The sequence below is a fragment of the Erpetoichthys calabaricus genome, chromosome 4, assembly GCF_900747795.2.
Source record: "Erpetoichthys calabaricus chromosome 4, fErpCal1.3, whole genome shotgun sequence".
NCBI classification, from domain to species: domain Eukaryota; kingdom Metazoa; phylum Chordata; class Cladistia; order Polypteriformes; family Polypteridae; genus Erpetoichthys; species Erpetoichthys calabaricus.
In genome coordinates this window covers 723,511-737,543 of record NC_041397.2, presented here as the reverse complement: position 1 = coordinate 737,543, position 14,033 = coordinate 723,511, and the positions used below count along the sequence as shown (strand labels likewise).

Sequence of the window (14,033 nt, the reverse complement as noted above, 5' to 3'; positions counted from 1 at the left end):
TCACAAAAACAAGAAAATGTGAATAAATAACTGCTGTCCTCGAGTCCTGGTTAAGTTTAGGGCACATTTCAAAATCCTCCTTAAATGCCCGAGGGCCTGCTCACCTATCTGAACTTATCATGACTTACAAACCTGAACGTACATTAAGATGCCGGTCTGCTTCTGATTTTGAGGATTACTAAAGGGGGAGGTCGAGCTTTTAGTTACAGGCCCCTAAAACGTGGACTGACCTGCCTGCTACTCGAAGTGGTCTCAGGCTGATGACGGGCGACTTCCGTCCTCCATACCCTGACTAGAGCTGCTGATCGGCTCTGCTTGCTGCCGCTGTCTGCTTGTCATTTGTGCAGAACGAGAAGTCATTTAAGATTTATAAACTGGTACTAACCCTCCTCGATGCTACTTCTCTTCTCGATGTCCACTTGGTGCCACTGTTCTCCTGCCCATGAAAAGTCCTCTCAGCTACTGGAATTATCAGAAGCCATCTTTAGATTGGATTACCAGCACAGATGCAACAATACAATGACCAGCAGGTCCAGTTGGCCGAGGTCTCCACGATCACCGGTTCTCAAACTGAGGTCCGTGATCCCCTACGGTGGGACCGTGAGAAATGCTTGCATATTTATACTATTTATATTTTTGTAATAATTAGCCTTTACCATCTGAGGGGAAGTAAGTGACTGAGCTCCGTCGTTACCCCCACCACCTTGACCCGACCACTGATCCGCTGTTCTGTTATTCGCTGCCACTGCTTTGTTATCCCACCGTTATCACTCGGCACAAACCAGCCCTTATTATTTTTATCATAATCAAAAATTATCAATTTTTTCGTAGAATCAAAACACTCGCGAACAGTTTTTGTATATTTTAGAATAAGAGCGCTAAAGGTGGATACAGATAATCAACACACAACACATTTTTTGTGTTTTTAAGCAGATGCATCCATCCCATTAAAATTCTAACTTAAATTTAATAACTAAGATGTACGTAATATTTTCTGAATAAATAATTGTTTTTCAAAAAATGTTTTATTCACATCAGCCTGTACCCACTACGCAGTGCCACGCAGTGGGTATGTGGCTCCCTTGTGCAAAGTATTTGACGTCCCCAATTTTCTTGCAGTAATATTGATTTTTTAAATTTTTAATAAAAGGGTCCGCGAGCCATCAAACAATTTTTAAAGGGACCGCCACGCAAGAAATTGTAAAGAAGTTTGAGAACCGCTGGTCTTGATCTTTGGCTTTCCTCTCCTCCACTGTCAACTGCCCGGAGGTCAACACTGAAGTGAAGGACTGATGTCGCTGGGCTCCATTTGTGTTCATCCGGCCCTGAGGGTTTGAACTGCTCTTTGTCATTACGTAAAGTCTGTTTGTGTGTCCACCTGTGAACTTGTCACAGTGCCTGCTCTCAGTGACTGAACTGAAGGTGACACTCAACCAAACAACTAGAATACAAAAATATATCTTTATTTTATAAAAAAGTTACAAAGTTAGTTACAAAGTGTAATATCAGGTACACAAATGCAGCGTGATGACGTCACTAACACACAGGACGACTGGGGCTCAGCGTTAAATAATCACAGAAAAGCCAACAAAATGACCACCTAAAACAGCCATGGGAGTGGCACCTCTGTCCTTACTGGGCACACACTGCAAATAGGTGACCCTCGGAGGGCTGACTATGGGACAGCGGAGGTCCGTCTACCAGGTACTCATTGTGAAGAAAAAGTTTGACTGAGTGTGAGCAAGAAATGGAGCAAGCAATACATGAGTGACACCTGGGGACAACAGCACCTGTCACTGAGGACACTCGTCCACTGGACAACGGGTCACATCACACTGAAACAAGAAGGGGCATTAAGGGAATGAGTAGACAGAGAAAGCCTCAACAACACGACCACACAAGGCTTTAGAGTCCGTGTTGGTCAAACACCACCACAAGCGGGACAGAACAGGACACTACTGTTGAAAGCAGGCCAGGATCACAAACGTCAGCCGCCACTCACTCCCTGTGACGACAGAAACACGAGAGAAAGAAAAAACATTATTAACTGAAATGTAAGGTATAATAAGAATGTGCTGTGCATTAACCGACAGTATAACATTAATCCTTTTATAAGCCGAGAAAAGATTCTTAAATTGTAACTGCCACAACCTGATGGTGCAGAAGAATAGAGAAGTACGTGGTTTTGTAAAGTGCTGTCTCTGTAAAACTAGCCATAGCTGAACTGCACAGCCTAATTTGGATGGGGAACCTGGGACTTTGGGCATGCAGACTACCGTGTACTTCTGCACGTACGGATTTAATGGGTCATCTTAAGCTAATTGCAAACTCTGCGTGAGCTCACATTGAACGGACACACTTTTTCTTTTTGTTTAGTAAACAGACTGGTATAAAACTGAGCGAACTTCCTTTTTTGAGCGGGTTGTCTGATCTGACCAGTCAGTAGCAACTTGAGCTGGCAGGCGGGCACAGCCTCTCTTCTCACCAAGAATAAAGAAATTGCTTTTTATTTTAAATTGGTGTTTTTGTCTCCTGTTGTTGTTCTCGACTTTCGTCCACACACGGGATACAAATGAAGGTGAATTCACAACACTTTCAGATTCTCCATTGCTGCACGGCAGGCTGCAGCTTACAATTCATGGAGTGACAGAAACAACGGACGGGTGCAGTTGAGCAGCACAAGTGAATGCCTGGTCGGCCTCCATAGCTTTGCTGGGGCTTTAGCTTTTGCTCACATTTTTCTCTTCTTATTCCATTCTCTTACAATTTTTGAAGTTTACTGTATCTCTGCTCTTGTTTTTCAATACGGTCTCCTACAAAATGCGCCATTTTTCTTATGAAATCTTTTTCAAGGTAACCTTTACAATTACTTAGAAATTCTGCTTTCATCCTTTTGTGCCATCACTTTCATGGCTCTTGTGTTCCATTTTGAGATCTCTTAAGATTTGGGTTTGCAGGCCAGAAAGCCTGCTTCTCGAGTTTGTGTTGGTTAAGGCCTACTGACATCTGTCAGGCCTGCTTTTAAGTTTTGTGAATCCCACGGTCAGTCATCGTCCATGTGGAGTTTGCTCAATCTAAAGTGGCAGGACCTGCAGTAGATTGTTAATGTACGTTAATGTATGTTCATTTTTGACGTGATGTGAAGTAATTCTGTGAATAATTAGATATCGTTTGAGTGAAGCAGCTAAATTAATGTCAAGTCACTCTAAGTGTCCCCTTTAAAAAATGCCTGAAACCACAGGAGTGTGACATCAAAATAATAATAAGCAGCAGCACATCCAGAGGCTGGGCTGTTGTCTTCGTAGGCACGTCTGTGTGCACACCAAGTTCACGGCCATCAAGCTGATGGCTTTGCATCAAAGTAACACTGGCAACATCGGTCCTCCTATTGGGCACAGTCAGCGCCAGTATATACAGCAGATGACCATGTGCACTCAACGTGCCAGCGCTGGCCAACTTGACCTTTCCTACAAAGTATCGTCATGTGTCTGCCTCCAAAGACTAGCGGATGTCATCCCACGGGCCTTTAATGGCCCTCATCAAGCAGGCTCATAAAGCGGTGATCTGTTTAGTAGTTGTGGCTCACTGAATGTGTGCTCGAGCTTCTCATTTGAGACCCCACCTGAAGTCTCCTCCATCGAGTAGATGCCAGAGTCGCTGCTGTTCTGTCTGAGCGTTTGGGGCAGCAACACGGGGACTGCCAGCAGTGTGCAGGGTGCATGTTCGGCCATTTCCTCAGGAACGGGATCTATGCCATCAAAATACAGGACTTGCACACTTTCTGCACGGGCCAACATGAACATGTGCATTGATCCATTTGGAAACTGGAAAAAAGAAAAAACAAAAAGGATAAGCGTGGCGTGAAATCTGCAACTGTGCACACAACTCCAGCTGTTCACCCACACGCCGGAGCGCACAGCAATAAAGCAGGCCGTTCTCATTTCACATCATTTCTCGCTCTTATTGAGTTACTTAGCAGACACTTTAATCCAAAGTAACATTAAATAACAATATTTTGGATAACGTTAAGCCATTTGAGTTTAACTGAGTTGAGCATCTAATGGGCCTTGTCATATAAACCAAACCAGTAAGACATCGGGGTAAACTAAACAGGATGGATGGGAACGGGACACTTCACAAGTTCTTTGGGGGGTGATAAACCGGATTATGTTTCAGTTTTGCTTCATTCCGTGCCTAAATTTTTATTTATTATTTTGGCTTTGCTTTACTTACAATAATTTCATGTTAATGACGATGACATCACTCCATCACCTTTCTGAGTTTGGCTTGCTGTTCGTGTCACTGCTACAGTATTTATCTGTCACTAGGCCAGCTGCCTTTGTCACTGCGATGTGTAACGTCATCACCAAGCGACTATTTAAACTGCCAACACTTGGCCCGTCCTGTTACAGTTGGCCACCAGGCCCTTCACAGCTCCCCAAACTCTAAGTGCGGGTATCGATGCGTCATTTACTGGTGCAGATTTAACATTTTGTAAAGGAGCAGAACAAACGACAAATGTGCCATCAAAAATGAACCCAATTAGCTTTCCACTCATTTGTAATCAGGGTGAAATTAAACAAAAATGATTTTGTCATCACTTGTTTATGAAATAAAAATGTCCCAACGTGACTTAATTAAATTTGGGGTCATGAGTTGACTTATTTATCTGAAATTTAAAATGCCTTTTAACAGTCTATTTACTTATGACTCTGTAGTAAAGCATGAAGGTAACAGCATCATCAAGTTCACGGACAACACCACCGAGACTGGCCTCCTCAGTGACAATGATGACGAGGCTGCCTACAGGAGGGACACAAAGACGACTGCATGGTGACATATCGCCACCTCTCGCTCAATACACACAATACAAATTGTTTACACTCCACACCGACGGCTTCCCCGTCTAGACTGTTAGCAGCTTCGGGTTCCTAGGTGTCCAGTTCACCGACTGCCTTTTCGTGGTCTTCCAGCACCACCCGTACTGACTGACAGGCTCAGTAAAGGCTCTCTAAAGAGCTGTGGGTGGGAATCAAAGTGCTGGTGAACTTCTACCACTGCAAGTATCCTGACTGGACGCATCACGCTGTGGTTTAGTAACCTGACTTGGCAGGACTGCAGTCTCCTCCAAAGGACTGTCCACACAGCTTCTATAATCACTGGGGTGGACCTTCCATGGCTATCTAATCCACCAGATATCTGGAGAGCTGTGAATCCATCATCTCTGATGGACGCCATTCAACTCACCCACTTCTGGGAAGCCTCACCACTCACTTGCTCCACCAGCTTCAGGGAAAGCTGCTTTTACCCAGCAGCACCCTGCTCTTACATGCCCTACACTGTACCCACCTACTGGTTTATGTGTAACTGTACTGTATGTTACATGGGTACTGCATTGGACTTTCTTCTAATTCTGGATTTCTTCATCTTCTGCTACTCGTTTATTTATATATCTTCATCTTATTGTTTTCTTGTATTCTGTATTACTGCCTATATATACTTCTCTGTCCCCTCCACTACCCACAACTGTGGCACAAGAACTTCACTGTGCTCTTGCAGTGTATGTGACAATAAAGATCTCCAATCCAATCTAACCTTTCATTGAAAAATAATACTAGATGTAAATATTAGAGTCAATAAAACTCATAGGGTCTTCAAATAAACAAAACTGAGAAGAGACTCTGTAAAGACACTGCTGCACTGTGCCCACCTACCTCCTTGATAAAGACCGGAGTCTGCCGGGATGGAAAGAAGACGTATTTGATCACTTTGAAAAGTAAATATAAGAGAGGAGGAGGGCCACACAGGAAGAGCAGAGGCAGGATGAAGGTCAGGTTTAGCCCACTTGGAGTGTCATCTGCAAAATGGAAAAGTTCACAACAATCATTAGTGTCAAGAATGAGCACTCACTCCCAGATAACACTTCCACACTTCCAAGTGCATTTCATTTGTCAGAAGAAGCCTTAGCAGTAAGAGCAGTTATTATACTGTCAGATGTACAGACGGCACTCAAATTCTTAAATGTGGCCACTTTGCAGTGCCACGACAAACAAAAATGGATTACAATACAAAACTGTGGTCAATTTGGTTAAGAGTAATACATAAATAAACAGGGACACAGAGCGACTCCCTGGTGCACAAGGCTGCCAGTTCTCTCCACCTCGCTGTGAGGCTTAGAGTAAATAATTTTACCTGCCAATGTTCACGTTGTTGAGAGATGATAACAACTGCTCTGTGCCCTGGTGATCTGTAAGTTGCTTTGGATACAAAATTCACATAACAATCTGGACGAGAACAGGCCATTCAATCCAGCAAAGCTCACCCATCCTCTATCCAATTAACTCCTCCAAATAACATCAAGTCGAGTTTTAAAGGTCCCTAAAGTCCTACCTTCTACCACACTACATGGTCACTTATTCCTGTGGTTCTCTGTGTGAAGAAAAACTTCCTAATATTTGTGCGAAATTCACCCTTCACAAATTTCCAACTGTGTCCCCGTGTTCTTGATGAACTCATTTTAAAATAACAGTCTCGATCCACTGGACTAATTCCCTTCATCATTTTAAACACTTCAGTCAGGTCTCCTCTTCGTCTCTGTGAAGGCTCAGCTCTTTTAATCTTTCCTCATAACGCATCCCCTGTAGCCCTGGAATCAGCCTAGTCACTCTTCTCTGGACCTTTTCTAGTGCTGCTATGTCTGATGGGCCCAAAACTGCACCCAGGACTCCAGATGAGGCCTCACCAGTGTGTTATAAAGCTTGAGGAGCAGAACCTTCTGTGACTTGTACTCCACACATCAAGGCGCTATATAACCTGACATTCTGTTAGCCTTCTTAATGGCCTCTGAACACTGTCGGGAAGCCAAGAGCTTAGAGTCCACTATGACTCCTAAATCCTTCTCATAAGGTGGACCTTTGATTTTCAGACCTCCCAATTTTTATTCAAACCTCACATTTTTACTTCCGATGTGGAATTCTTTACATTTACTGACATTACATTTCATCTGAAACAAATCTGCCCAAGCCTGTCTGCTGTCCAAGTCCCTCTGTGATGATTCAATGGATTCTCGATGATCTGCCAATCCACCACGCTTTGTATCGTCTACAGACTTAACCAGCTTGTTCTTTATATTCCTATCTAAATCATTTCTATATATTAAAAATAGCAGCACCCCAGCACTGCCCCCTGCTGGTCACCACTCTTCACATCACCCATTTCTGATGAGGTTCCTAGCACCATCACCCTCTACTTCCCGTGTCTGAGCCAATTCTGCACCCATCAACACACAACACCCTGAACTGCCACTTCTTTTAATTTGATGCCCACCCTCTCATGTGGCACCTTATCAAATGCTTTCTGAAAGTCCAGATAAATAACATCGTATGCTTCACCTTTTCTTGCTTCCTCATAGAATTCCAACATGTTAGTAAAACACGACCTCCCTCCTCTGAACCCATGTGGTGGTCTCTTCACTAAAACTCCTGTTCTTGCCACATATCACTCAATGTTTCGTTCCATTAATTTACCTGTGATGTGCAATAGGCCCGTGTCACGTTTACCAACTGAGCACCTCTCTCTTCCAGCACAGCTGTGCTCCGCCTTTTTTTCTGACAGCCAATAATGTGCTGCCTGATGGAGCGCTGCTTTATGATGGGTTGACGCAACAAGTTTAGCAGCAATCTCTGCCCTTTAGTTCTTTTTACAATTCTGTTATGGTATATCAAATATGAGACAGATGAGCTTCTCTTCTGTTTGAGGGTCAAATCACATTTGCTCCTTGTCCCTCATCATGACATTCTATGCATTGTACTTTTGGTTCATTTGGATGAACACAGCCCATCCCTCCGACTAACGAGAAAGTTAAACCTGCTTGATTTTACCCTAGTGGGTCAATAGATGATCTTCCTGCCTCCGAATGGCTAACATTATGGAAATGAAGGCTATGACTGAAAATCGCTGGAAGTGTCATGTGATGCGACACAGGCTTTAACCGAGTTACTCTCTTTATCTCGATTTTGAATTTACACGTAAATGTACTCATTGATTTATGAAACTGGTACCCCAGGACAGAACCTGAGAACCCCTCAGTTACACTACAGGGTTGACATTCGCCATGTGATACAAGGGGCACATATGGAGTATTGAAGAAGGAAACAAACAGACCTCTGGAAGTTCCCTTTCAAATTGGCTTTGACTAAATGTTCATGTGCAGGTCTCTGAGTAATAAATATGTTTTTGAAAATGTTCAATTCGGTTCACATCACACTGTATGTAAAAGACAGAATGAGACAAACTGCTCGCTGCTAGGAAGTCCATGAAAACAGACCTCACTTTCAGGCCTCCTAGGTAAATGCATTCTATGTAGTTTTCTGTAATGGAAACTAAAACGGACTAAAATTGATTAATTAAGCCTTTGTTTGCTTTATCTTGAGCCAATCAATGCACAGCATTCAAGATGGCTGACTTTCTCCATTGTATATATACTAGGGGGCTCCGCCCCCTGCTCGCTTCGCTCGCCAACCCCTGGCGTTGTGGCATGATAAAGAGTGAGATGTATGAATTAGATATAGAATAGTGTGCAGGTTTGGATGATGCCTATATAAATACAAAATAGAGTGTTTGGCATAGAGTAATGTTTTATTGGAATATTTATCTGTATACAACATTAGTAAAGACGGTGTCTTGTCTTTGAATGAGTCTTCCTTGGCATGGATCATTTTTAACTTTAAGTTTAATGTGAGATGAACGTCGAACACATGAGAATGCAACAAAGTTGTCCATGTCCAAAAACGGGTTCAGAGAGGTAGATCCCAACTTTGTCCATGGTTTGTCCTTGTGATTTGTTGATGGTCATGGCAAATGCAGCTTTAATGGGGAACTGTCGGTGTTTCAATGTAAAAGGTAATTCCAGGTCAGAACTCATAAGGTCAATTCCAAGAATGAGAACAGTATTGTTAGCATGTGAATCTGAAAGAACTGTTGCTTGAATAACATTGTGTGTCATGGTGTTGACGACTAACCGTGTGCCATTGCATAAACCCTGTTTAGTGTTAAGGTTTCTTAATAGCATGATTATTGTTCCGTTTTTAAGGGTAAGGTTGTGTTGTGGTCATCCGTCCGGGTTAATAGTGTTCAAATATTCTAAGGGGAAATTCAGATGTTCATTGTCGTCATCAGAGTCAACTTTGTCAGAGCTTAGAAAGAGCCGTGTCTCTCCAGGAAGTAATGAAATGACCTGTTTAATAATGTGATTAACATTAATATTTTTTGGACATAATATAGTGCGTTGTGTTAACCACATATGCAGTATGGGGCATTGCCTTTTGGTGTCCTGTTATGTTCTCTGGTAGATTGCAAAAGCAAATGAACTATTGTAGGATCTAATGCAGTTCATAAAGTTTTTACTTTCAGGCACATCCTTAGTTAGAAGCTTCTGTAGATATTCAGGATATGAATGTAAAGGAGGCTTTCTAATCTGCCCCTTTTGACAACAACGTGTAAATTCATTATTTGTATTGCCAGTTGTTTCTTCTGTGAAGTTAAGTGAATGACAATGATTGCAAATGACATTCATTAATCCCAATGAATTTTCCTCAATAGTGGACTCATTATTGAAAGCGTTGTCAGCCAACTGGCGTAAGCGTTTAGCAGACGTCTGGCGTTGATGTCTGCGACGGGCATGTTTTGCTTGTGGTGTTTGAGTGCCGCGTTGTTGCATGTCCATTATTTGTGACGCACTATTTTTGATTTTTAATTGATTCGCCTCCGCTTTGCGCAAAGTCAGTTTCACTCTACGTCATGCATTGTTTGTATCGTGCCTTGTCCGTTTTTGTATGTCGGTCAGTTGAGCTTTCTGCTTTTTGAGTCCAGCTTGCTTGTTTTCTGGCCGGTCATATGCGCGTTGCTTTGCTCCCTTTTTTGTATGTCTGAGTCGCGAGCTCTTTCTTTTGAAATCGTGCTTGTTTCGATGCAGCACTTTGAGACGCGTACTATATGCATCTACGTTCATTGTGTCTGTCCATTTGGGCACGTCTCTGTAGCGGGGTAACTCGAACTTTGAATTTTTTGATCCGAGACATTTTTCCTCACGTATTTTCCGAAGCGCGTTGTATGCGCCGCCGTGTATTGTTTTGGTTTCATTCGTGTTCGTGTGTTTGGTCCCGTTATCCGATCCGAATCGTTTTGTACCCGTGACCGTGTATTCATGACTTGTTTGTTCCTCAGCGTGCGAAATATGTATAAGTAATAAGGAGGATCGCACTCACTGTTAATATGGAGCCTTTTCTCCAGTTGAACGGTTAATAGTGCTTTATTTTAATGAGATCCACCTATGCTGCCTAGTGTGAAGGTTTTGAGATGACGTATGTTTAATATGGACGTTTCCTTTAGATATGTGGCTTTGGGTGTCACTTCTTATTGATTTGGGGGGTGTGGGGGGGGGGGGGGTGTGGGTGAGGATTGTTGTTGCGCGCGCGTCTTCTTTCGTTTTGTGTTCCAGGGGCTTGTTGAATCCCCCTCTTTGTGTGTGTCCTGTCCGTTGCTTGTAGGGTGTGTGGGGTGGTTTTGTGTTCTTTTTTTTTGTGTTCCAGGGGCTTGTTAAATCCCCCTCTTGGTGTGTATCCCGTCCGGTGCCTGTAGGGGGGGGAGCCTTGCCGTTGTGCGCGAGCGTCTTCTTTTTTTTTGTGTGCTAGTTTCGTGTGCAATGGGTTTCGTACGGTGCCTGCCTTTGACTACATTTTTCTTTGCCTTTTCCCTTTTTCTGTGCTTGTGGCGTCTCATTTCTTTGTGCTCTTGTTTCTTTGCTCACTCCTTTTTTCTGTGGTCTTGTCCACCTCTCGCGGCCCCTCATCCGCCTCTCGCGGCCCTTTCTTGCGCCTGCGCAGTACGTCTTTTTGCAGCTACGGCCCATGGCCGGATGTGCCTGCGTCCATCATCCGGTTTAGCATTCTCGGTTAGTAATATGGATATATATATATATATATATATATATATATATATATATATATATATATATATATATATATATATATATATATATATTTATTATGTATGGGATATTCTGCTTTTATGCAGAGAGAATGCAGAGATGATTTTGTACAAAAATAACAGCAACAAAAATAAAAACAACTGGATAAAGAAGCTCTTAAGATATCCTGCTTTGTGGGTTAAAATGTAATGTCAGCTGTGGTAGAAGAGTACACTGGGATAACTTAGCTGTTAGCTGAACAAACAGGCCTCATGGACTGGATGGTCTCCTGTCCTTGGTCAGATTTCTTAGGTGGGAGCGGAGGATGCCATCATCTACATGCTACACCGATCCCTCTCCCACTTGGACAGAGGCAGTGGTGCTGTAAGAATTATGTTTCTGGACTTCTCTAGCGCCTTCAACACCATCCAACCTCTGCTCCTTAGTGACAAGCTGACAGAGATGGAAGTAGATTCATACCTGGTGGCATGTTTCGTGGATTATCTGAAAGACAGACCTCAGTATGTGCGTCTTGGGAACTGCAGGTCTGACATTGTGGTCAGCAACACAGGAGCGCCACAGGGGACTGTACTTTCTCCGGTCCTGTTCAGCCATCGGACTTCCAGTACAACTTGGAATCCTGCCACGTGCAAAAGTTCACTGACGACACTGCTATCGTGGGCTACATCAGGAGTGGGCAGGAGGAGGAGTATAGGAACCTCATCAAGGACTTTGTTAAATGGTGCGACTCAAACCACCTACACCTGAACACCAGAAAAACCAAAGAGCTGGTGGTGGATTTTAGGAGGTCCAGGACCCCTCATGGACCCTGTGATCATCAGAGGTGACTGTGTACAGATCTATAAATACCTGGGAGTGCAGCTGGATGATAATTTGGACTGGACTGCCAATACTGATGGTCTGTGCAATAGAGGACAGAACTGACTATACTTCCTTAGAAGGCTGGCGTCCTTCAACATCTGCAATAAGATGCTGCAGATGTTCTATCAGACAGTTGTGGCGAGCACCCTCTTCTACGCGGTGGTGTGCTGGGGAGGCAGCATAAAGAAGAGGGACGCCTCACACCTGGAGAAACTGGTGAGGAAGGCAAGCTCTATTGTAGGCATGGAGCTGGACAGTTTAACATCTGTGGCAGAGCGACGGGCGCTGAGCAGACTCCTGTCAATTATGGAGAATCCACTGCATCCACTGAACAGGATCATCTCCAGACAGAAGAGCAGCTTCAGCGACAGACTGCCGTCACCGTCCTGCTCCACTGACAGACTGAGGAGATCGTTCCTCCATCACACTATGCGACTCTTCAATTCCACCCAGGGGGGTAAACGTTAACATTATATAAAGTTATTGTCTGTTTTTTTACCTGCATTATTATCAATCTTAATTTAATATTGTTTTTTTGTATCAGTATGCTGCTGCTGGAGTATGGGAATTTCCCCTTGGGATTAATAAAGTATCTATCTATCTATCATATAGTGCTTTTCATCTATCTATCTAAGTACTAGGGTGTTGTACCGTGTTAGCCATTACAAATGTAGTGAGAGGTCAGGCACAATGACCCCTTTTATTGGTTATCTAAAAAGATTACAATATGCAAGCTTTCAAGGCAACTCAGGCAACATGGCATCAAAACAAACGTCAAAGTGAACTTTATTGTCATCTCAACCATATACAAGTATACAGACAGACGAAATTGCGAAAGCTCAGGGTCCATGATGTAACAACATAATGTGCAAATAATCAATTAAAAATAGAATTAAAATTTAAAAGTAAAACACAAACAAGACATCGTGCAATCCATGTCATTCATACATTACATCTCGCCTGAAGAAGATGGCCAGAGTTGCCTCGAAAGCTTACATATTGTAATCTCTTTAGTTAGCCAACAAAAGGTGTCATCTTGCCCGACTTCTCACTACGTATCTTTCTTAACAGCCTCCTCAGTCGTACTGAAATCCTCCTGTGAATGTGCTGCTAAGACTCCTGTGACATCCAAACGCAACCACAAGCTCAGACTCACAAACCAAGTGGCGCTGGTCTTAAAGAAATGCTTACCGTCACCCAATGTCTTCTCGCAAGCAACTCGACTGAAGTTACTTGTCTTGTTGAATCTGTCACTGATGATTTGCACCTTCAGGCAGTAGGTGGTGTGCGGTGCCAGGTTGGAAAGCACAACGGTGGTAAGTTTTGTAACAATGCTTTCATTCTGCAGCAATAGAAGGAGACATGTCATTAAATTCAGTGAGTAGAAAGCTCAAGATGGCAGAAGAAAGAATTAAAGGAGAAGCACAGGAAATGGCTGTGGAGGAATATTAAAACAGCTGTGACGAGGACAGAATGACACCAAGTCAAGATATGAAGCTCCCTGCAGTCCTCCTGTCCACCAACACTACTTGGTCACTCATTCCATGTGTCTGTGGTTTGAATATTTGTGTGAAATCAGCTCTGAGCAAGTTTCCAACTGTGTCCTCGAGTTCTTTTGGAAGAATTTATTTTAGTTAAAGTAATAACTGGGGTCAGCTGTATGAACGCCTTTCATAATTTAAAGGCTTCAGTCCTGCCGCCTCTTCACCTCCTCAGTCTGTCCTCACAGCTCATACCTCAGCCGGGTGGCTCTCCTCCGGATGCTTTCCAGAGCTGTGAAGTCTTTATTGTAATATGGAAACCAAAGCTGTCAGTAATATGTCAGGGGAGGCCTCACTAGTGTGTGACACAGCTTCTGTATAACCTCCCTGGGCGTAGGGGGCGCTATGAATATTAGTCTGGCTTACTTGCAGCACGTTAATAAAACTGAACGTTATGGAGTGCAAGCCACCTCTGTAGGTCTCTATTGAGGTATTTTATAACACTTGTCCAATTGGAATTTCAGATTAATGAAGTTATAATCGAATCAGACTTTAAAAAATGATTTGAAAAAATACGGCCTACTTGCTGGCTTGGTCCATGTGAAATCTCCGACTATTGGTCTCGAGTTTAAATATAAGCAGCAGTGGCCTTCTTATCTGTAAAGTTTATGCAGAATTCACAACAGAAGGCTCTGAAAGAATTT

General features: G+C 43.2%; 1 protein-coding gene across 1 annotated transcript in view; it reads right to left on the bottom strand.

Moving 5' to 3' along the window:
* Nucleotides 1-1,492: 1,492 nt before the first annotated feature.
* Nucleotides 1,493-14,033, bottom strand: part of LOC114641457 (interferon alpha/beta receptor 1a-like) — a 49,874-nt gene continuing 37,333 nt past the window's right edge. Inside the window, exons 5-7 of the mRNA XM_028790488.2 lie at nucleotides 13,040-13,190; nucleotides 5,715-5,857; nucleotides 1,493-3,824 (exon numbers count right to left, since the gene is read on the bottom strand). Of these exons, the coding sequence (XP_028646321.1) occupies nucleotides 3,540-3,824; nucleotides 5,715-5,857; nucleotides 13,040-13,190 (579 nt within the window). The 3' untranslated portion in view covers nucleotides 1,493-3,539. The remainder of the gene's footprint in view (nucleotides 3,825-5,714; nucleotides 5,858-13,039; nucleotides 13,191-14,033) is intronic.